Here is a 24,262-nt window from a genome sequence, read left to right as displayed (position 1 = left end):
AGATATATAGGCATTAAGCCCTTGCAAGCTTCTGCAATCCTTATGTACCTCTATCTATCTATCTATCTATCTATCTATCTATCTATCTATCTATCTGTCTGTCTGTCTGTCTACCTAAATTAATTTTATATATGAATTTTCCCCTCATATGTTTGCAGGTCTTTGCAAATCCTATATACATATAGATCCATGTACCTGTATATCTGTACATATACATTATTTTTATATATGAATTTACCCTCATATGTTTGCAAGTCTCTGCAAATCCTATATAGATATAATAATCTATATAAAGAGAGATGTCTGGATAGATATGAATATATTCTTACCTACCTATATAAATGGCTTGCAAATATTACAGGGGGGAAATGAACACACAAATATATATAGACATGTCTAGACAGATATGAATATTTATTGGTATCTATTTTTATTTTGAAATTTGCCAGTAGCTGCTGCATTTCCCACCTTGGGCTTATACTCGAGTCAATAAGTTATCCCAGTTTTTTGTGGTAAAATTAGGTGCCTCGGCTTATATTTGGGCCGGCTTATACTCGAGTATATACGGTACATTTCTATGGACCAGTGTTGTTTCCACTTGTTTTCCCTTTAAGCAAAGGACCACAGCAGAGGTGAAGAAGCAACTTTCTTATATGAGTACTACTGTCTCAGAGGTTAAGTGCCGAAGGGTGAAAGACAGCACTAATGTAGACATCATCTCTGTTAAAATGTTTCTCTCCTATTTAATGGAATACTGTGGAGATTTAATGGAGATAAAATAGACAGGCTCCTAGAAGAGCAAGGCTGCTATATTCATGCAGGATGACAATGTTCAGTGGTTAATTAGACACCGTTAACCTGTTTTAACAGGAGACGTAAGTGGGATAAATGTGGGCAAATGCCCTTGACATTTTTTAATGTCTGCAGCTCATGGAGGACCCTAGTTAGTCTTCCTTCTTGTGGTACAATACACACAGCAGAGTGCTGGAGGTCAGTACAGCTGTACTACATGGGCTGAATGAAACAGATAGAACTAGGGAAATAACAGAAAATGTTATGATTGCTTGCATCATGTTTGGAGACTATGAGAAAAGAGTGACAAGATACAGATGAGAAGCAGAATATTTTAAGACAACAGCTTCATTTTCCTGAAATTTGCTTCTTCACTACATATTTTGTTATTTTTAAATTTTTCTAACATGCTTTGTCCCAAATAGTTTTCAGCACAGTATGCAATACATATATGTGCATCAGGGATAGAAGAGACATCAGGCTTCCTTGCTGTAAAGTGGAATCTGAAGATCTAATGATCAGAACTTGATACAATAGACATAATATTTAGATTGGGAAAAAATTATGAAAAGAATTAGTTCACAATTTTGTTGTTGTTGTTTTGCACATCAGAATTGAACAACTCAGTCTTTTCACATAAACATTTTCAAGCAGTTGTGAGGTTTCTTTTTTTACACAGCAGTCAGTTTTGCCTTCCTCTTCCCAAACAGACTAGTGTTCCTTACACAGAGAAGACTACATCATTTATCAACTTTGTCACAGCCCCAATATACTTAACTACTACCACGCTATTTATTTATCCACAACATTACAAAGAGGTGAAAGGCTGCAGATGGGGCAGAACTCAAATTGACAGTGAACAGAAACAGCACAAGATGCAACTGTATTGGAATTTATGGATATTTCTGCGGAAAGTATGCCCCCTTCTGACCATACCTCAAACAGAGTGCCCTTTTATTTTCCTTACTACCATACTATATGTCTTTGCTTTTACAATGTTTCACTTCTGTAAACAATTTCTTTAAAAAGAAAAAGAAAAGCAATGTGGCTAGGGCTGTGTGATGACAGAAAAATAAGATATCTCAAGTTTTCTAGATTATTTCATCGAACTGCCTTTAAAGAGCATTTGAGTACTCCTTTTGTGATCATTTTAATAGCTGTATCTGACTTTCTTTTTGTTCAATTTCATGAAATATGGAGCTTCTATATACTACAGAAACAAGACATTAGGAAAAAAATAGCCTTTCCTCCATCTTCAAAAAAATTCATTCCACAGTAATGCTAGATACCACTGATTGCCCTCAACCCAGCAAGAAGCAATGCTGCTCTCAAAAAATTATCCCACTTTGAGAACTTCTACAAAACAAAAACAAATGTATAGACATAGAAAGTACACTGTCTGATTTTTCATTTCTGGAGAATGAAATACAGATAAAGAGTAACCCAGTGGAGTTAACCGTGAGGGATAAGGACTGACTGAACTCTACAGGGAGCCGAGGACTACGATTTCAAAGTACTGTAGGTCCAGATGCAGAAGCATCATCACAGCTGAAGGGGATGTTTCTGCATGACTGTAAAAAAGGATTCCTGGCCTGTCTAAGCCAGCTTTCTTTTATGAATGACCTGCCAAATGAAACCCTCTTGAAGATGCCCCCTTGCTAGAAGAACAGAAAGAAGGAGCAGGAAGGAAAGTACTGATGTTCACATATATTTTTATTTTTGAAGAGAGGATTCATCAAAAGGAAAACAGCAATTTGTTAAGCTTGTGGCATTCAAAATATGTCTGCTTCCAAAGTTACTGAAAGACCAAGGTCCTAATACAGATTTCCACTAGCTCAAAGATGGAGAAAAATCTATTTGTAGCTCTAAGGAAGAAACAAAAATACAGCGGTTGGTAAAGCCAAAGTTTTGAGCTTTTACGATATGGCCTTATGGAAAGTTTTGGGAATGGACTCAAACTAAAAGAACCAAAAGAAAAGAGTCATGATTATGTAATTATGTAATTAACCACTTTCTGCTGCTCTCTCATGAAGTTACTAGTTCCTACCACATATGGTTTCTCATTTCCAACTGTAAAACTTCATATTTGTTTAAAACGCCAATTTTTGGATTAATAGAACAGAAATATTTCCCTTTGAACATGTTACTCCTATTAATCAACTAATGTTTTAGTGTTGTACTGAAGATTCTGCTTAAATTGGACAGGATAATTTTAATTTGTGTTATTGTTAGGAATGGTTAGAGATAGGATTTCCCCCCAAGAGATATAAGCAGTCATCTTTATTTTAAAAATCGTATTGAGGGCCAATGTTTTTATAGCTTTCTGTGCACCTGCTCTGCCCTGATTCCTTTCTGATCAGAAATAATTGTGTTAATCAGGAATTATATGGTGAGCAGTAGCATGCCACCCATGATGTTAGATAGCCAGATTTGATAAGGTAACCAGAAAAGAAAATGGGAGGAAAGGCAACATTTTCTGGATCAGGTGATCCTACTTCAATACGATTACACATTACATGGGATTCCATGTCAAAACAATGGTTGCCTCACAGGCAGTCAGATGTGGCCATCAGATGGCACAATTAAGGGTGAATGAAGTGAGAAAAATAAATAAGTATAAATAAATGAACACATTCTATTTTCACAAGGCATTGCCTTGCCAAAATTGTTTATGAAAAACGGAATAATTACAGTTCTGTTCTAGCTATTTCAGAGTGGTATACATTTCAACTACAACCCATCAGACAAAATATCTAATATTTGTTCTAGTTATGTTTCAGGGGCTCTTGAAATGGAGTATTGTTCTAGCAATAAATGCCTAACTGAGGTCAACTCTTGATCCTGGCTTTCTTAATGGAAACTTTGGGTCAGATTCTCTGTGGTTGCTGATGAACAATTTCTACTACATATAGGTTTCCATTGTTATAGCTTCTCTCAAATAAATCCTTTGCAGTGGATCACAAATAGAAATTGTAGCATTTTCAAAAAAATCTTCAATTCTGAGAATTATTTCATTCTTTCTCCAAAAATGTAGTCAATATGTTCTTAGACAGTGGAGGCTCCAGACCTCAGTGTCTTCACAAAAGGGTCAGGATTTAGACCTGCTATAGACTTACAACCACAGTAACCTACCAGGTATGAGAGAGATAACAAAAGGCAAGTGAAATAAATATCCCCTTATTTTTGAAAGGTTCCAGTAGTCACTTTCCAAAAAGATAGATGCTAATCCATGTCTTCCAAAACTTTAGCTAAGAGGAAGATCATCAAAAGTATGATTTTCTTTGGTATGTATTTACTGATGATACTTCCTAAAGCCAGAACTCATCTCTGTGAAACCACTTGGGAATGCGTCAGGAAATTCTGCTGATATAATCTTTGTTTACCATGACAGGCTGTCCCCAAGTTATGAACAAGGTAGGTTCTGTAGGTCTGGTCTTAAGTTGATTTTGTTTGTAAGTTGTAACAGGTACATGCTTCTGGCTTGGCCTCTCTCTTGAATGATTTTGATTTTCCTTTATTTTCTTGATTCTTTTTATTTAATGGGACTGATTGGAAGTTGGAAACGTGCAGGACAGGTGCGTGGGGTGTGTGCATGCAATTGGGGGCTTGGAGAGTCACCCTTCCAGCTTCTTTTTTCTCCTCCCCTCCTCTCCTACAGAAAATACTTCTAAAAGATAATAATAATTATTAATAGTAATCCCAGCAAAAAAAGAGAAAAGCCTCATTCTCAGAAAACTACTACCACCTAGTTACCTCTCCTCTAGAGTAGAAAGTAAAAACAGCTTTAAGGAAGCATTAAACCCAAAACAGAAAGGCGTGGGGGGGGGGGGGGGGAGGCAGGCCCCACCCCAGTAAAAATCATGATAAAAGAGGGCTTTTTAAAGGACGTCCAGGGTAGAGAGCTCTAGGTCATTGTTCTTCCTTCTCTGGGAACTTGGGATGCCTCCTTAAAATAATGGAAAGTTGTGTACTGCAGGGTGAGAGCGGTGTGCACCACCTGTCTCCTCTAGAGTAGACACAGCTTTAACTAAGCATTAAATCTGATCTCCTCTGCAGACAGAGGGAAAGGATCGCAGAAAGAGTGATATCTTAACTCTGATGCTTTTAATACAGGTCTTAATGAAGGATATAAGACAAACGGTGCCATTGCCTATAATGACGGGAAGGGGAACCTCCCCCCTCCATGGCCACCAATGTGCTGGATCTGGCTACGGTACAAAAATGGCTATCCAGCAACCTGCAAAAATTGATATGGGGGTCTACCGGTATCCGTCCAGCAGAAACTGATTGAGGTTCAGCCATAATGCACAAGCCATATATATCACTTTGGATAGCATAGATTTCAGAAGATTTAACCTCACTTTCTGTCCCTGTGATAACTGGATTTTGAAAAATGTGGTTTGTTATAGAAACAAGGATTTGTTATAAAGCTTCAGTAAAGACCCCTTTTCCTCTTGATAACTCTTTCAGGGGTGAATTTCCCTTCCTAGGGGTAGTTTTCTCTCGCCTCCTGTTGTTTCACCCCTGTTGTTAACTATGAGTCATTTGTAAGTTGTATGTTTCTAACTCGGGGAGTACCTGTATTTGAAAAGACCTACTTCAAACGATAAATATCCAAAAGGAAATTTAAGAAAAATGCAGAGCAACAGTGTTTCAGTTTTTCATTTGGGATAAATTAAACAAGTAATTAATATTTAAACAAATATTTTGATCAAAATCTTGTTAAAAGGCAGAAAAGGGAAACTATCAATGGTGATTGTCCCTTTAGTTCGAGGATTAAAAACAAAAGCAAATAAATACAACACAATGGTGATTCTTCTGCTCTGTCCCTTCACTGTATTATTTTTACTAGGTCTGAACATAAGAACTGACTGTGAAAGACAAGGAGAGAACCACCTCAGCAATGACACTGAAGGAGAAGAGGACATGAGCCAGTTAGCATTCCTGGAACATCCACTCTATAAAAAGGAGGAAAAAAAACCAAGCCCATACACTGCAGCTCTACCGCCATCTTGATGTCCTTGATGCGTGCTGATGGTGTGGAGGCGGCTGGCACCAGAACAGCCCAAGAGAAGGAACGAGAGGCCAATGGAGATTTATGTGAGGAGAGTGAGATGGACAAGGTAAAATTGTCAGGAGGAGTTGTTAGAAAGTAAAATATATTGTGACAATTCCACTCCTGCCGTTCATCAATAAACTGACAGATCATTTAGTGTCAATTAGGTGTGATAGATGGACAAGTTCCCATGATCCCGGGCCAAAATTAATGGCTGGGAGGGAGAGGGTGATTGAAAATGACGGCTGACATTGAGAAGAAAGTCCTGAAGGTCCCCAAAGGGCCATTACTTGCCTCATTCCCTTGCAGATCAATGCAGGGACAAACCCAAAAACAGACACTTCAAGACAAAACTTAATCAGACTTCGCCTTCCTTCCTTCCTTCCTTCCTTCCTTCCTTCCTTCCTTCCTTCCTTCCTTTTCTTCCTTCCATCCATGTCTGGCTTGCTCACTTTGTTTCCTGTGTCCCCATTTTCTCTTCCCATTTTTCCTGAGGTCGGCAACAGATAGTACATAAGGAAAATACACTTTTGAGTAAGCCATGGTTAAAATCCATGTCAAAGCCACCAGGGAGCTCTTCTGTAGAGAGTGGCTGCTTCGTACATTGAAATTAGTCATTTATTTAATCTCTCATTTAAAAGAATGGAGAAGCCTCTGAGAAACAAATCTACTACTTGCATGAACTGAGATTCTTTTAAGATTTTGCAAAACCTCTGAATATTGTCAAACACAGAAAATGGCAAGGGAACTGTTTTATTTAATAATTTGTATTCTCAGCTCTGTACCCGAAGTTAAGGTTTGGGTAAGAACAACAATTAAATTGTTATCAGAAAACATCCTATTAAAACTTAATTAAGTTCCATCTTCAACTGGAAGATTTGCTTGTCTCTGGAGCCTCAAGCTAAACACTCAGTCTCCAGGGATCAAAAATGTCTCCGTTTTCTGGGTGTCATCTTCAAATGCTTGAGGTTGTTTTGCTCCTATCTGTCCTAACAACCTATTGCTATCTCCAGTACTCAAAGCTGCTACTGACCATACTCTAAGTAAATGACTCTTCTACTTTTGAATGTCTTAATGCTCTTCTAATTTCCAGTTACTGTGGAGTAGTGGCTCTCAACGGAATGCTGAAAAAGCCTAGATGGAACACAGAATGGTCATGCTATACTTTTTAATTACTAACATAATTATAGCATTTATTTGTGTTTTAGCCGTAGCAAAAAAATTATTTCCAATAACATTTTTCTATATTTTACCAAGCAGTAACAGTTATAACAGCTTTCAACTATAAATGGATATATTTTTGTTTATTTGCTTTTATTCCTTGCAATAATACTTAGAATTTTGTGTGTTTAAACTTTCAAAAATGATAAATATAAAAAGAGGATGCCTAAAAACCTAAAAGTTTTCTAGTCTGGATGAAGTAGGCTGTTTGTTTGTTTGTTTGTTTGATGGTGTTTGTTTGATGTGACAGGTTGATGTCAGATATGAAAGCTTGAGAACCATTGCTCTTGAATAGTCTTCCCTCGCCTGGTGCCTCAAAATACACCAGACTGAAACAACTGGGGTAGAAACTGTAGTCTGCAAATTCAGCTGACACAAGGTTAGAAAAGGCTGTTCTGAAGAAATGAAAGCACCATCAGGATTGGTGCAAGCAAAAAGAGGGCTCAAGTAGCAGGTATTCACTTCTATTGAACTTGCAAATGAAAGAACCATGAGAATTTGCACTTGAGAACACAGCTAGAATATGTTAAAATATTGTTTCCCACATAAGAATGAACTCACAGAGTTGAAAGACTCATTGATTCACTTCTTACTCCAAGGTTCCTACAGCAATCTCTTACAAAATAGCTATGTTAATATTCATTTAAGATTACTCAAAAAGGGAAATTATTTCTCTCTTTGGGAAACACTCTCCAAATGATGATATTGAAGAGAGTGAACAGATACTGAATAGTAAGAAAAGCAATCACAGCTCCCCTCAAAAGGAAATGTAATTGGCCACACTCTGCTATAGCTATGAGGTCTTATTTTCCTTTACTTACAGTATATGGCACAGCCTGCTTATCTATTCCTCCTGCTCAGAGTACCTTGATCTTTGCTTCAGATTTATTAGAGGCTGGAATGTGCAAAGCAAGCCAATCCCACATGAACTTGCCTATCCATTCAGGTCTTAACCAAGCTGATATTATTTGGGTTCTCTCTCCTTTACAGATGAGGCAGGGATGCCCCAAAGGAAAGCTTTTTCTGTTGTGCCACGTAATTTTTGGAATATCTTTATCAAAAGAGTGCTTGGTAGCCTTTATAGCATTCAGTCACGCAGGAAAAACAAATTTATTTTACTATGTCTTTGGCTGATTCTTCTTTAATCGCTTTATTATTCTTTTCTGGTTGATGACTAATGTGTTGATATTTTCAAGTGATTTCAATGAAATCTCTAGCTGAAAATATAGTAAATGCTCTTCCTTTTAATAAACAAACAGGACCAATACCATGAATATTAAACCTGAAGTTATATATTAAACCTGAAGTTTCCTTAAAACCAGCATTTTTATTCTAAAACAACATATATGGTATAGGTAAAGGTAAAGGTTTCCCCTGACATTAAATCCAGTCGTGACCGACTCTGTGGGTTGGTGCTCATCTCCATTTCTAAGCCAAAGAGCTGGCGTTGTCCATAGACACCTCCAAGGTCATGTAGCCGGCATGACTGCATGGAGCGCCATTATGGTATACGTGCATTTAAAAAAACAAAAAAGTGCAAATCAGAAAATTGTTAAAACACATCAAAACTTTTCTTCTTTTGGGACATCACATTACTTTCTTTATCACCTACTATTTTCACTCTCTATTTTTACATCTCCTGACTAGGTATTGGTGGCCTTTCTACAGTACAAATGGTTGCTGTGTAGGTGTCATGCACAGTAGGACATACCCAGTGGTTCATCTTATGTGAAGTGCTTGCTGCTTTGTACATGCTCTTCCTTGTTCATCTGCACTTTGCATATCACAAGGTTCTTAGAAGGGATTGGAAAGACCTAAATCCCTCCCTTCAAAGAATTCCCAGAGATATTCCAATGGTCTCCATTCTGAATGCAACTACCAAACCTGTTGCTGCACTGACCTCATAGACTAGTGATTGCCTGAAGCTGGAGACAGATAAGACGAAGCCCTTCTTTACATACTGTCTAGTTAAACTGTGGGAACTGATGTCAGAGGATATAGTAGTGATAGCTGCCTACGTGGATGGGTTTATAATGGGACTGGAGAAATTGCTTGAAGACTACATGGGTTCAAAATAGGACTGGACCAATTGCTTAATAGCTACAGTACTAGTCTTGATTGATATGTATTCTCCACAAGCACATTCACTGGAAATGTGTGAGAAAACTCCTATGCCCTGTTACTTCCCTCCTGGGGCAGGTAGACTGGCTCCCTTCTTGGTATCCTGCTAACAATAGGCAAAGCCTCTTTTATTCCAACAGCTTTTGGGAAACAGGCTGTTTACAAGAAAAAGGGCCCTCTTACTGTACTGTGCTACTTTTATCCTTTCCTTTTAAATGACTAAGTTTAAAATGGTTTTAATTCTATAGAGTTGGATACCAATTACTTCTTAATCTATGTATATTTCTACTTGGTTTTGTATTTTGTTTTTGTAAGCTGAATTCTAGCTTTTGGAGAAAGGTAAGATATAAATGTTACAACACAATGCCATATTCCTTTCAGTACTTCAGGCACCATGTCTCTTTATATCAGTTGCAAAAAGCACATGTAGAAGGATTCTATTGCCTTTGCATCTGTTGAGTGGAGAGGCCTCTGTTGTTATCGGGGGCCGAGTTGTGGTGCAGGCTGTTGAGCAGCCTGCTGCAATAAATCACTCTGACCATGAAGTCATGAGTTCGAGGCCAGCCCATGGCGGGATGAGCACCCGTCAATTAAAAATAAAAAAATACCCCCTGCTCGTTGCTGACCTAGCAACCTAAAACATAGTTGCATCTATCAAGTAGGAAATAAGGTACCACTTATAAAAGTGGGGAGGCAAGTTTAACTAATTTACGACTTGGAATGAGGAAGTGCAGTCAGAGTGGATGATGAAGCAGCTGCTCCCCCCTGTGGCCAGAATCGAACATCCCCTCAGGAGAAGTTTAAATTGCCTCTGCGTCTGTCTGTCTGTCTCTGTTTGATGTGTTTATGGGCATTGAATATTTGCCCTATGTGTGTATAATGTGATCTGCCCTGAGTCCCCTTCGGGGTGAGAAGGGCAGAATATAAATACTGTAAATAAATAATAAATATCTGGCATTGCTCCTCTTGTCCATTCCTATTAAGAGTGGGAATGGAAAAGGGAAACTAACAGATTCTATTTGTAACAGATGTTTAAAAGAATATCTGCAAAGTGGAAGCAAATACTACTCTGTATGGGTGTACGTCTGTCTGTTTAAAGGGGGATCTCAGTGAATCTCTTGTCCAACCCCATACTCCTTTTTAAGCAACTTAAATTCCTTAACATATGAGAATAAGTACTTTCTGCCAGACGCCTGGTGATCTCCTCAGCGAGCACATGCTCTTTTCCCCTGGTGTCTTATAAATATAATGCATGAGCTAACATAACGGGCCATTTACCGTAAGTCTGTTTATCAAAAGGTAATGATGTCATGAAGTGCATCTGTGCAGCTTACAGAACAGAATCTGAGTGCCCTCTGCTGGGTAGAGAGAAGAGTTTGCAACTGCAGAAATCTTATATTAGGGTTTTAGCGAAAGACAGCCTGCTACAGAAGAAGACATAGTGGAAAGCAGGTGAAGAATTTTTGGTAGAGGTAAGTAAGTAAGTAAAACTTTATTTCTATCCCGGCCTTTCTCCCCATGAGGGACTCAGCACGGTTGACAACATAAAAAGGCAAACATTCAATGCCATAAAAGTACAATAGACTTGACAATTCAAATTAAATAAATCAACGAAGGTCAAGGTGATGTGCATTTTATTGATATTTTATTGGTCACAGTTTTATTCATACCTTATCATTCCTGTTCATTGTGTCTTGATACACTGAACAATACTGAGAGAATTCAATGGAATCATTCCAACTACTGGCAGTTCCCAAATTATGAAAAAGATAAGCTCTGTCGATTTGTTCTTAAGTTGAATTTGTATGTAAGCTGGAATAAGTACATTTTAAAATGTAACTCCAGCCAAATGGATAGCACAGGGAAGGGTTAACAACCCTGTGGTGTTTGTTTTGTTCCCTGTGCCCCTGTTCATAAGGTTTCACCTCACATTCTATCCCTGTGATAATAAAATTTTGAAAAAAAATAGCTTGTTATGGAAACAAAGATTGGTGATAAAGCTTCAGCTGAGACACCTTTTCTCCATGATAACTCTTTCAGGAGTGAATTTCCCTTCTTAGGGGTAGATTTCCTTCACTTCCTGTTCATTCTTAACTATGAGTCGTTTGTAAATTGGATGTCTGTAACTCGGGGATTGCCTGTAGTTTCAATCCCTAGTTTCTTTATTTTTGTACCCTTTCTTACTAGATGGGACTAAAGACAAAATGCATGAACTGCATGGTGCAACCTCTTTTTGCTTTCAGGCTGAATTTCATGTTATACCAACACATAATGCATAAAATATAAAAGAAGTGTTACTAGGAAGAATAGGTGATTCAGAGTTCCTGGCACTTTTATGGAAAATCTTTACAGTTCCTTTGAAACCATTTTTAAAAAGAAAGATAGTCCAGCAGTTCATAAAACTGAAATTTAGAAGTGCTAAGGGAGTAACAATGATCAAAACTCCTGGATAGGTATTGGATTTTTTTAAGTGTGTGCATGAAAAGAACTGCATGCCAATTTCTTATTTCCTGGCAGATTAAACTCATTACAGAAGCTAGAGGGAGCAGGAGGATATAGGGATGACTAATTGGTTTTGTAGTACTTTCTAGAAACACATAATGAGCCATGGAAACAAATCCAACCTGAGTACTTGCAGGATAAGAACTATTGGCAAGGAGCTTCAGGCACCATTGGCTTTAAGGTGTTACACAAAATGTTCAACCCAAATAATAATCTGCTAGTAAGAGCAGAGCCAACGCATCTGTCCAAGATTAATCAAATGTAGGGACATCAGCAACAGGCAGTATGACTAGAAGATGACGCAAGGAGCCCAACAGGTAAGACTGGGGCTACGCTATTATCCAAGCAAAAATCCAGGCTCTGGTTAATGCATTATAGAATACTAGCTTTGCCCGGCCACACGTTGCTGTGGCTTATGGCAATCCTTTGTTGGCCAGGTGGAATAGCAGTGAATAGCCTTGCAGTCTCAAAGCCTGGCCATTTTCTGGAGTAGCTGGAGCTGTTTGTTGTATGAACATAGAGGCATGGATTTGGCTAAGATTTTAAACTGAGTGTGGGCTTGGCTCCTGTGGTCAAAGTCTAACTGTTGTGTGACTGTTGTGTTGAAAGAGAGCCAGGTACTTAAGTTGATTGACAGCAGGCATTGTCCCCTGTTAATTGAGTTTCTGGGAAAGCTTTATTTGCCAGTGTCGCGCGCGCCTCACAGCGCGCGCAAAAAAGGCACCTTTACTAACTATCCTTTGCAGTACATACAGGAAACAAAGCAACATAAACAAATACACAAAGAGGTGGTTTGTTGCAGTCTGCACATAAAGTGCGTGCATATTACTTAACTGTACAAAGATCCCACTTGGCCACCACGCTCACCAAGAGATGCAACAAAAGCAAAACATTCCCATCACATGCACCAGCTGTGGCATGTTCCGCTTTTTCACACAAAAACTAGACAACTACATCTGCTCCAAATGCAAACAGTTGACTCTGATGGAGCAGAGGATCCAACAGCTAGAGCACCGTATTAAGACCCTTAAGGACATTCAGGCACTCGAGCTCTTCTTGGACACTGCACAACACGCTGCTGTAGATCTGCAGCCTGCATCACACCAACACCACCAAGACCATGATCAGGAACCTTATGGGGAGATCAACTCAAAGGTAGACAACCCTCAGGCTTGGAAGGAGGTCACCCATAGAAGGAGACACAGGACCAGGCAGCCTCTGCAGAACTCCTCTGCTCAGCTGCATTTACACAACAGATTTGAAATTCTTACATCATTAACATACAATCAGGAAACACATCTTGTGGAGGACCACAGTTTCTTAGATACCACTCAGTGGACCACCCTGGATCAATGCGCAGGGGATAGCCCTGACGGGGACAGTGCATCACCACAGTCACACTTATGTAATCATGCAAATGCTCCATCCCCAATCATAGACCAGGAGCAACAGGAACATCCTTGGGAGAGTAATGGGCTCTCGGATGTATCTCAATGGATTGTCATTGATGAATGCACTGGGGATGTTGAGGAGGAGGACAACACTTTACACCTACGTGATTCACTTCAACAGGAACACTCTTCAGGGGACATACACACTGTCTTGCACAAAAGGGACCCTGTCAATCCTCAAAGGAAACAGGTCTTGGTAGTAGGTGACTCCCTCCTTAGAGGAACGGAAGCCATCATTTCCAGACCGGATGGGATGGCTCGAGAAACATGCTGCCTCCCGGGGGCAAAAATACACCATATCACTCAGAGGCTCAGCAGGCTCCTAAAGCCCCATCACCCTCCCCACCTTATGTTGATTCATGTAGGTACCAATGACACCGCTAGGCATACTTTTCAAAAGATCACAAATGATTTTCGAGCTCTGGGAACAAAGCTAAAACTGTATAATGTACATGTGATCTTTTCATCCCTCCTCCCCGTTGTAGGACACGGCTCTACAAGGGCCGGAAAAATAGTACAGGTCAATAACTGGCTCAGAAAATGGTGTCAAGAGGAGCATTTTGGCTTCCTTGACCATGGTCTACTCTTCCAAGAGGATGGACTACTGGCAAGCGATGGGGTGCATCTCACACAAGTAGGAAAACATCTTTTTGCACACAGACTCACAAACCTCATCAGGCGCACTTTAAACTAGATCCACTGGGGGAGGGGAACAACAGCCTGGTGAACACTATATTACCCACGACCACAGGGAACCGCCAAAAGGCTAAACGGAGGGCTGCACAAACACAGCAAGGACCAAGTACAGAGAGCACAATAATCCCAAATAAACAGCTCAAAGGGAGGTCACAGGGGCTTACATGTCTTTACACTAATGCTCAGAGCATGGGAAATAAGCAAGACGAACTCCAACTCCTAGCACAGCACCACACATACGATGTCATAGGCATCACTGAAACCTGGTGGGATGACTCCCATCACTGGAATTTAACAATTGAGGGCTATAACCTCTTTCACAGAAATAGAACAAAGGGGAGAGGAGGGGGAGTAGCTTTATATGTCAAAAACAGTTACGTTGCAGAAGAAATGCAAGACTGTAATCCAGGAAACCAGCTTGAAAGCATCTGGATAAGAATCAAGGGAACCGGGACTCAAAAAGATCTTGTCGTGGGTGTCTACTACAGACCTCCGAGTCAGGATGAAGGACTTGATGAAGCCTTCTGTCAACAGCTGACCAAACAGGCACAAAGAAGAGTGTGATGACTCATGGGCCTTGTAGTCCTGTTCCTAGTACTATTGTGGCAGATGAAGAGGAAAACATGGGATTTTCGCCGGTTCAGCCAGAGCCGGAGCCTCTTCACCTGCAGGATGTTGATGTTTGCCCACAAGAATTCAGCCAAACAGGCCTTGGGCAGAACTCCCCCCCGTTTTCCAGGAGGGAAAATTACTCTAAAGATAGAGGAGCCAGGGAGGCTAATCACAGAAGCCTGAGAATCGCTGCCAAACAAATGGCTGATTAGGTCTGCTTCCCTTGGGAAATTCTAAGGAGTCATGCATCTGGACAGAGTTGGGTTTCGCTTCTCGTTCTCTAGGGAAAGAGTTCTGTTGGCGGGAAAACGAGACCCGATATAGGTGCTTGGCGCGAGGGATACTTTGTGGAGTCAATTGATCAGCTTGAGGAGAGAGATCGTGTGTGGACTTCGTAATCCCAGTTCCTTGCTTCCCAGATCAAGTTTCAAGCCTTGCCTTTTCTCACGCTTTACCACGATGTTTCATGCTTCATGTTCATCTTCTCTCCAGTCAAGGATCTAGTCGAGAATCAAGTTTATTTCCAGCCTTGTTGTCAAGCTTCATTGGACTTTAAAGACTCTGTTATTTCCCCACACTATTGCTTGGCAAAGTGTGTGTTTCGGTCAAGTGGATTAAAACTTTGAACTCTAATATCTTATATTGGACAATACTTTTCTGGACTATAATTGACCTTATCTGAAAGGTCTGATTCTGAACTATATTCTTCACTTGTTTTTATTGACTTTATATATTTCTTTAATAAAGATATTAGATAGATTCTGGCCTCTGTGTAAGGTTATTGGTGCTCTGCAGCCTGGGTCCTGACGGTTTGACTCCGCCACCCTAAACACCAATTAACCTAAGGCCAGAATGTCTACAGGAACCGGAGCGGAAGATCAACCACCCAGTTACACCATTTCCCAGGAAGAATTCAATAGGATCCGAGACACACTCCGTATGCAGGAGGGAGAAATACGGGGCTTGAAGGAACGCGGAGCCCGACTCCCTGCCCTAGCACTACCAACCAAGTTCTCTGGAGAAGCCTCCAAGGTTCATGTTTTCCGTCGCCAGTGCCAGGCGTACATAGAAGCCCGCCAAGCCGAGTTTTCCCAAGAAGATGTCAAAGTGGCGTGGATCTACAGTCTCCTAGATGGACCTGCGGCCACTTGGACGACGGCGCTATATGATGCGGGTTCCACGCATCTAAGTACCGCGCAAAATTTCTTGAACCACCTTAGAAAGACCTGGGGGATCGAGGATGACGAGGAGGCGGCCGGCCATAAACTCCGGCGTCTCTTCCAAGGGGGCCGGCCGTTGTCCCGATACATAGCCGAGTTCCGGGTGCTGGCTCAGAGCACCGGCTGGAACGATATAGCCCTTAGAGGACAATTTCGCGAGGGCCTCAACATCGAGATGCAGGAAGAAATCTCTAAGGTGGATCCCCCAGGGACTCTTGAGAGACTCATCAACCAGTGTTTACGAGCCGAAGTCCTGCTTGCCAACAAAAAACAGTGGCTCCGAGGCCAGAGTGGAAGAGCCGGAGTGAAACCTCCCGCTTCTGCCAGTGTTCAGCCACGTCCAGTTTCGAGATCCCCACCGCCAGCCCCAAACCCCATGGGAAGCGAGGAGGAGCCGATGCAGTTGGGCAATGTGCGGCCCCGACTAGATGTTGCCGAAAAGGCCCGCCGCCAACATTTGAATCTGTGAATCTGCAACCCGAAAACTTTGCCACGCTCACAATGGGAAACACCAAATCCACTTCAATTGAACCAACTCCCTTTAACCCAGAATCCCTTTGCACTCAAGAAATTAGAGCCAGTCAACAGGCAGATGCCTGGGCTCAAGAACAGATTCGCCAAGGACTACGTTTCCCATTCTCACTTAAGGATGGGCTACTATGCTACAGAAATCATGTTTACATCCCTCCAGGTCCCGGCAGAGAAAAAGCACTTCATCTGTGTCATGACAGCAAGCCAGCAGGACACTTTGGGCTGTTTAAAACCATGCACTTGATCCTACGAGATTTCTGGTGGCCCAAGATCCGCAAGGATGTGGAGAAATATGTCAATACCTGTCCTGTATGTCAGCGTTCCAAGACACGAAGGGAGAAGCCGTCAAGGCTACTGCATCCCCTTCCCACTCCTTCTCGCCCATGGGAGATAATTTCCGCGGATTTTATCACTGACTTACCACCCTCCCTTGGCTTCACCACGATTTTAGTAGTGGTAGACCTTTTTACCAAGTTGGCCCATTTCATCCCCTGCGATGGTCTCCCCACGGCCAAAGAGACTGCAGATTTATTCCTTCAACATGTTTTCCGACTACATGGATTGCCCAAGAGTTTAGTCACTGACCGTGGATCTCAATTCACCTCTCGTTTCTGGAAAGCACTACAAAAACTATTGGGCATAGACTCTCGTTTATCTTCAGCTCACCATCCCCAAACAGATGGGCAAACTGAGCGCACCAATGCCACTTTGGAACAATACCTTCGCTGTTATGTAAACTACCAACAGGACAATTGGGCTTCCCTATTACCTCTGTCAGAATTTGCTTACAACAATGGTGTTCAGGCTTCAACTAAAGAAACCCCGTTCTTTGCAAACTATGGTTTCCATCCACGTTTCTTTCCTTCTGTCATTGAAACCTCAGAAGTCCCTGCAGCGGAGGACTGGCTACAGGAACTCACAGCGGTGCAACAACTCTTGCACCAGCAACTGGATCAAGCCAAGGAGGACTACAAACGCCACGCTGACGGTCATCGCCAGCCGGGCCCCGAGATCAAGGTAGGAGATCGGGTTCTGTTGTCCACTCGCTTTTTGCCCTCCCACCGTCCCTGCCGGAAGTTAGATGCCCGTTTCATTGGTCCCTACCCAGTGGTGGCGCAACTTAACCCCGTGACTTTCAAACTCCAACTTCCGCGCTCCAAGCGCATTCATCCGGTGTTTCATCGTTCCCTGCTCCTTCCGGCAGAAGGTGTACGTCCCGAGGCGAGCCGGCCGGCCCCCGCCCCTGTTTTGGTGGATGGGGAGGAGGAATTCGAGGTTCAGGACATTTTGGATTCTCGCTTCCATCGCCGCCGCCTGCAGTATCTCATTGACTGGGTGGGTTTTGGCCCCGAAGAACGCTCCTGGGAAGACTCTTCCACAGTCCACGCCTCTGATTTGGTCTGCCGCTTCCATCAGGCCTACCCTACCAAGCCGCGGCCCCGCGACTCGAGGAGAGGGGCCCTGTTTGAGGGGGGCCTTGAGGGCGGGGATAGTGTGATGACTCATGGGACTTGTAGTCCTGTTCCTAGTACTATTGTGGCAGATGAAGAGGAAAACATGGGATTTTCGCCGGTTCAGCCAGAGCCGGAGCCTCTTCACCTGCAGGATTGTTGATGTTTGCCCACAAGAATTCAGCCAAACAGGCCTTGGGCAGAACTCCCCCCCGTTTTCCAGGAGGGAAAATTACTCTAAAGATAGAGGAGCCAGGGAGGCTAATCACAGAAGCCTGAGAATCGCTGCCAAACAAATGGCTGATTAGGTCTGCTTCCCTTGGGAAATTCTAAGGAGTCATGCATCTGGACAGAGTTGGGTTTCGCTTCTCGTTCTCTAGGGAAAGAGTTCTGTTGGCGGGAAAACGAGACCCGATATAGGTGATTGGCGCGAGGGATACTTTGCGGAGTCAATTGATCAGCTTGAGGAGAGAGATCGTGTGTGGACTTCGTAATCCCAGTTCCTTGCTTCCCGGATCAAGTTTCAAGCCTTGCCTTGTCTCACGTTTTACCACGGACTATGTTTCATGCTTCATGTTCATCTTGTCTCCAGTCAAGGATCTAGTCGAGAATCAAGTTTATTTCCAGCCTTGTTGTCAAGCTTCATTGGACTTTAAAGACTCTGTTATTTCCCCACACTATTGCTTGGCAAAGTGTGTGTTTCGGTCAAGTGGATTAAAACTTTGAACTCTAATATCTTATATCGGACAATACTTTTCTGGACTATAATTGACCTTATCTGAAAGGTCTGATTCTGAACTATATTCTTCACTTGTTTTTATTGACATTATATATTTCTTTAATAAAAATATTAGATAGGTTCTGGCCTCTGTGGTTAAGGTTATTGGTGCTCTGCAGCCTGGGTCCTGACAAAGAGATATAGTAGTCATGGGCGATTTCAATTATCCCGATATCTGCTGGAAAACAAACTCAGCCAAGAGTACAAAGTCTAACAAATTCCTCACTTGCCTTGCAGATAATTTTATGGTCCAGAAGGTAGAAGAGGCAACAAGGGGATCAGCAACTCTTGATCTAATCTTAACAAATGTGGAAGACCTGATCAATACAGTTGAAGTGGTTGGATCCTTAGGGGCAAGTGACCATGTGCTCCTGCAGTTTGCAATACAAAGGAATGCTGAAACTAAGACAAGTCAAACACGCATTCTGGACTTTAAGAGAGCTGACTTCCAAAAAATGAAGGAATTACTGAGCGGCATTCCATGGACGCCGATATTAAAAAACAAGGGAGTTAAGGATGGATGGGAGTTTTTCAAAAGTGAAATACTCAAGGCGCAAATGCAAACAGTGCCAACAAAGAAGAAAAATAAGACAAGTGCAAAGAAGCCAGAATGGATGTCCAAAGAACTTCTAACTGAGCTAAAGCTCAAAAGTGACATGCACAAGAAGTGGAAAAGGGGAGAAATCACCAAAGAAGAATTCAAACGTATAGCCAACACCTGTAGGGAAAAGGTTCGCAAGGCTAAAGCGCAAAATGAGCTCAGGCTTGCCAGGGACATAAAAAACAACAAAAAAGGCTTTTTTGCTTACGTTGGTAGAAAAAGGAAGAAAAAGGAGGTGATAGGGCCATTGCAAGGAGAAGATGGGGTGATGGCGACAGGGGGCAGGGAAAAGGCAGAACTACTTAATGCCTTCTTTGCCTCGGTCTTCTCACAAAAAGAAAGCCATCTTCAACCTCAGCAACATGGAATGGACGAAGGATTGGGGGAAATCCAACCCCAAATAGGGAAACAAGTTGTCCAGGAACACCTGGCCACTCTAAACGAATTCAAGTCCCCAGGGCCAGATCAGCTACATCCAAGAGTACTGAAGGAACTAGCGGAAGTTATTTCAGAACCACTGGCAATTATCTTCGAGAGTTCTTGGAGAACGGGAGAAGTCCCAGCACATTGGAGGAGGGCGAATGTGGTCCCTATCTTCAAGAAGGGAAAAAAGAACGACCCAAACAATTACCGTCCGGTCAGCCTCACATCAATACCAGGCAAAATTCTGGAAAACATCATTAAGGAAGTGGTCTGCGAACACTTAGAAACAAATGCGGTCATTGCTAATAGTCAACACGGATTTACCAAAAACAAGTCATGCCAGACTAATCTGATCTCTTTTTTCGATAGAGTTACGAGTTGGGTCGATACAGGGAATGCTGTGGATGTAGCCTACCTGGATTTCAGTAAGGCCTTCGACAAAGTCCCCCACGACCTTCTGGCAAACAAACTAGTAAAATGTGGGCTAGACAAAACTACGGTTAGGTGGATCTGTAATTGGCTAAGCGAACGAACCCAAAGGGTGCTCACCAATGCGTCGTCTTCATCATGGAAAGAAGTGACAAGTGGAGTGCCGCAGGGCTCTGTCCTGGGCCCGGTTCTGTTCAACATCTTTATTAACGACTTAGACGAAGAGCTAGAAGGCACGATCATCAAGTTTGCAGATGACACAAAACTGGGAGGGATAGCTAACACTCCAGAAGACAGGAGCAGAATTCAAAACGATCTTGACAGACTAGAGAGATGGGCCGAAACTAACAAAATGAAGTTCAACAGGGACAAATGCAAAATACTTCACTTCGGCAGAAAAAATGGAAATCAAAGATACAGAATGGGGGACGCCTGGCTTGACAGCAGTGTGTGCGAAAAAGACCTTGGAGTCCTTGTGGACAACAAGTTAAACATGAGCCAACAATGTGATGCGGCTGCTAAAAAAGCCAATGGGATTCTGGCCTGCATCAATAGGGGAATAGCGTCTAGATCCAGGGAAGTTATGCTCCCCCTCTATTCTGCCTTGGTCAGGCCACACCTGGAATACTGTGTCCAATTTTGGGCACCACAGTTGAAGGGAGATGTTGACAAGCTGGAAAGCGTCCAGAGGAGGGCGACTAAAATGATTAAGGGTCTGGAGAACAAGCCCTATGAGGAGCGGCTTAAAGAGCTGGGCATGTTTAGCCTGCAGAAGAGAAGGCTGAGAGGAGACATGATAGCCATGTACAAATACGTGAAGGGAAGTCATAGGGAGGAGGGAGCAAGCTTGTTTTCTGCTGCCCTGCAGACTAGGACACGGAACAATGGCTTCAAACTACAGGAAAGGAGATTCCACCTGAACATCAGGAAGAACTTCCTCACTGTGAGAGCTGTTCGACAGTGGAACTCTCTCCCCGGGGCCGTGGTGGAGGCTCCTTCTTTGGAGGCTTTTAAGCAGAGGCTGGATGGCCATCTGTTGGGGGTGCTTTGAATGCGATTTCCTGCTTCTTAGCAGGGGGTTGGACTGGATGGCCCATGTGGTCTCTTCCAACTCTACTATTCTATGATTCTATGAGGGGTTGTGTTGCCAAGTTTAGTGTTTCTGGGATGTGTAGTTTTGTCCTAGGCCGAAATCTCATTACCCTTTTATATATATAGATGGTCATGAGGGGGCAAACAAATGGGCTGATTAATATACAACCACGATGAAAGCTTATTTTAGTCTCAGCTTTCCCCTCTGTTTGAATAGATAGGGACAAGCATGCAGATCAGAAGATCTCTGGTTTAAATGCTGGCTATCAGATGGCAAGAGTAGATATATTCATCATGCCCCTATATGTGAGAAATTTTAATTGTCACTTCCCTTCTTGGCAAGTACAAAGAACTTAAGAGTACTTATCAAATAATTATAATCTATTTCAAAATATATCAGGTAATATAGGTGTCTCTACCTCTAACTCATATAGGAAAATGACATTTCTCTTGAACAGGGCTTCTTCCACTCACAATGCCTTTGCACCAGATAAAGTTTTACATGACCCCAGGTATATAGATAAAATAGGTATAAAAATCAATCATTTACTTATAATAAATAAGCATTTGCAAGGCTTCCTAAACAGACTGATTTTTCATTTTGTGGAGTATAGCTGAACCATTTTTGTAGAGTACACTGTAAACACTGTATGTTGTTGCTAACAGATTTGTGTAAACAGGTGGCATTCAGAATCCTTTTATTGTTGCAAAATTTTTCATGACCCCAACACTGAGCTAAGGGGCCCAATTTGGGGTCAGGATCCACAAGTTGAGACATTATGTTTCGTACAGTAAATTCAATTTTTTTTCAAGGCAAATCACAAATAAAATTAGAAGTGATTACTTGGACTGGGAAACCATTTTACACATCAGTTACCTGATCAACTGTCTGATGAAGGGATTAAAAACTTTGCACCCATTGCAGTCCATTCTTATATTCCCATGCAACCTATGGCCATGCGAGAACATTATATTGTGTGGCGTGAACCTCAAAAGCGGTAATACAGTGATCCATCACTTATTGCGGGGGTTACATTCAAGGACCACCCGCAATAAGTGAAAATCCGCAAAGTAGGGACACTAGGCTTTTCCTTAGGAAAGAAGTAGAAAGAGGAAGGGAAGGAGGCAGGGAGGAAGGAAGGGAAGAAGGGAAGAAAGAGGCAGGGAAACATGGTGCCACCTCCTTCTCCTCCCACTGCCATTTGGGCTCCTTCTCAGCCCCGCTGCCCGCACTTGACTGAGACCACCACCACTGTAAACATATTTTTTAAAGATATATAATATTATTTTAGTGTGTATTAAAAAACCACAAAAAAGCGAATCCGCAAAAAGTGAATCACGAAGTAGTGAGGGAGCACTGTAGTGGGATTGGACAGCTCCTTGAACAGCAACAGTTCAGAAGGTTCCGTGCTAAAGAAGCAGTAATTGCTAAATAAAGGCAAACAACTCAGTCACCACTATCAGAAGATTATATTTGACTCAATGGCAATTGTGTTGCTTTAAGTAGACTGAGACAAAAATGAAAGGCCTGTTCACTACAATAACACTAGTATAGAAAGGGATAGCACAAGAAATGAAGTTCTACAGCCCAAAGCAAATACATATTTACTTTGATGTGATTATAGTCTATACAACTCTCACAACAGTATAAATGCACTTTAAAATCACTCAGTACTACATTTGAAAAAAATGGGTTAATATCTACAAAAGCTCATGTGAAAATAAAAATCAGTCAGTCTTAAAAATACTGTACCATCAGCTTCTTTTTTTCTCCTCCTTCCTTTTTCCTTTTAAAATAAGTATTTGATTGCCTAAAATACATAATTTATATAATTGCAAAGAAAAAGAACTTACAGTTACAAGTTCATCAAAAAGCCAATAATCAAGAAATTGAAAGCAATTGATCATTAAAATATCCATGTCAAAAGGCAAATCTGATCTACAATTTCCCAACATCTTTTTCTATATATTAATATGTGTACTTAAAGGAGAACAAATGAAGGGAAATGGTATGGAAAAACTTATCCTGACATTACACACGTGCATGCATACGCACATACACTTTTAATTTCTAACTTGTTTTTCCATTAAGGTCATGAATCATGATCTGTTATCTACCATGTAAGAAATTTTACAGGATAATGACAATTTTTTTTGCAATTCTGGGAAATTATCCAGGTGATCACAATTGTGTATTTTACAGTATTGTAAATATAAATAAAATTACACTCACTTGGAAGCACTTACACCAACCAGGCCAGACCAAACTCCTTCCCGGACATCAGGTTTAGATGTTGGACGCTTGAAGAATGCAATAGCCAATGTAAGAAAAAGAATGAGAGAGAGAGAGAAAAGAATTCAATTTATTACTTACTGCAATCATTCTAATGTTTGTGTTCTGCCTTTACATCCTAAGAATAGGATCTTAACTATAACTGACAATTGGACAAAATTGGTCCAAGAAACTTCTGCTGTTACTAATCCCTGCTTAGGCCCTTCAGCTTTTAATGTTACAATTCCTGGACTTAAACTCAAGTGGCCATCAAAGGCAGGGTTTTTCAATCCAAGTTCCACAGAAATCTTGGATTCCATGAGAGATAATTAGGGGTTCTAAAAGAGATCATGATTAGGAAAAAAACTGTTTTTGAGCTGGAGATATAATAATTTTTATGCAAGTGTTCCCTGGAACAGGACAAGTTTTCAAGAAAGATAGGGGAAAGCTGCTCTAGGGGTTCTGTAGTCTCAAAGTGATTCTGTGACAATTTTAGTATGTTTTAAGCATTAATATATTTTAATTGGATGATCTGCTTAATGTTTTTCAAAATATTGTATATTAATTTAGTTATATTTATAACATATTGTAAGCCACAATGATTACTATGCTACTTCATTCAAATTGGCTCTCAAAAACTCTAGCAATATTTTCAGAGCTTTAAAATCTTCATTACATTTATTCAGGCTTTTTGGATTACAGAAGTGGGAAAAAGGACATTTTAATAATTTTTTAAATACAACAAGGGAATAGAATAGTTCTTGAGGTTCTCCTGGAGATTACATTCTAAACAAAAGGCTCACAATCCTTTAAAAATATGGTAACCATTGTGGGGTGTACTTTTATATGCAATATTTGTGAATGTGGGAAATAGACAATACTTGCTCCTGGGGGCTGCTGCTGGAAGGAGGGGGCATAACCCAGCATAACTCCCTAAGAGAAGCAAAAGAGTCACTTTCCAAAAATAAACAAGCAGAAGGAATGAGTGGAGTGCTGCAATTTTATAAAATAACA

The 24,262-nt window shown here is 41.3% G+C and overlaps 1 protein-coding gene and 1 long non-coding RNA gene across 3 annotated transcripts in view; one reads left to right on the top strand and one right to left on the bottom strand.

Annotated features, from left to right (window-relative positions):
* The window catches only part of LOC103281049 (uncharacterized), a 102,102-nt gene extending 94,848 nt beyond the window's left edge, over positions 1-7,254 (top strand). Inside the window, exon 4 of the long non-coding RNA XR_010002129.1 lies at positions 5,645-7,254. This is a non-coding gene — a long non-coding RNA (uncharacterized LOC103281049). The remainder of the gene's footprint in view (positions 1-5,644) is intronic.
* Positions 1-24,262, bottom strand: part of ift43 (intraflagellar transport 43) — a 65,695-nt gene that overhangs the window by 31,403 nt on the left and 10,030 nt on the right. For both annotated transcript variants that reach the window (XM_003214373.4, XM_008121592.3), the window contains exon 3: positions 23,210-23,277. In XM_003214373.4, the coding sequence (XP_003214421.1) occupies positions 23,210-23,277 (68 nt within the window). The remainder of the gene's footprint in view (positions 1-23,209; positions 23,278-24,262) is intronic.

The sequence above is a fragment of the Anolis carolinensis genome, chromosome 1 (assembly GCF_035594765.1).
Source record: "Anolis carolinensis isolate JA03-04 chromosome 1, rAnoCar3.1.pri, whole genome shotgun sequence".
In the NCBI taxonomy this organism is placed as follows: Eukaryota; Metazoa; Chordata; class Lepidosauria; order Squamata; family Dactyloidae; genus Anolis; species Anolis carolinensis.
Note: the sequence above shows the minus strand (reverse complement) of the source record. Positions and strands in the feature narration are given on the sequence as shown.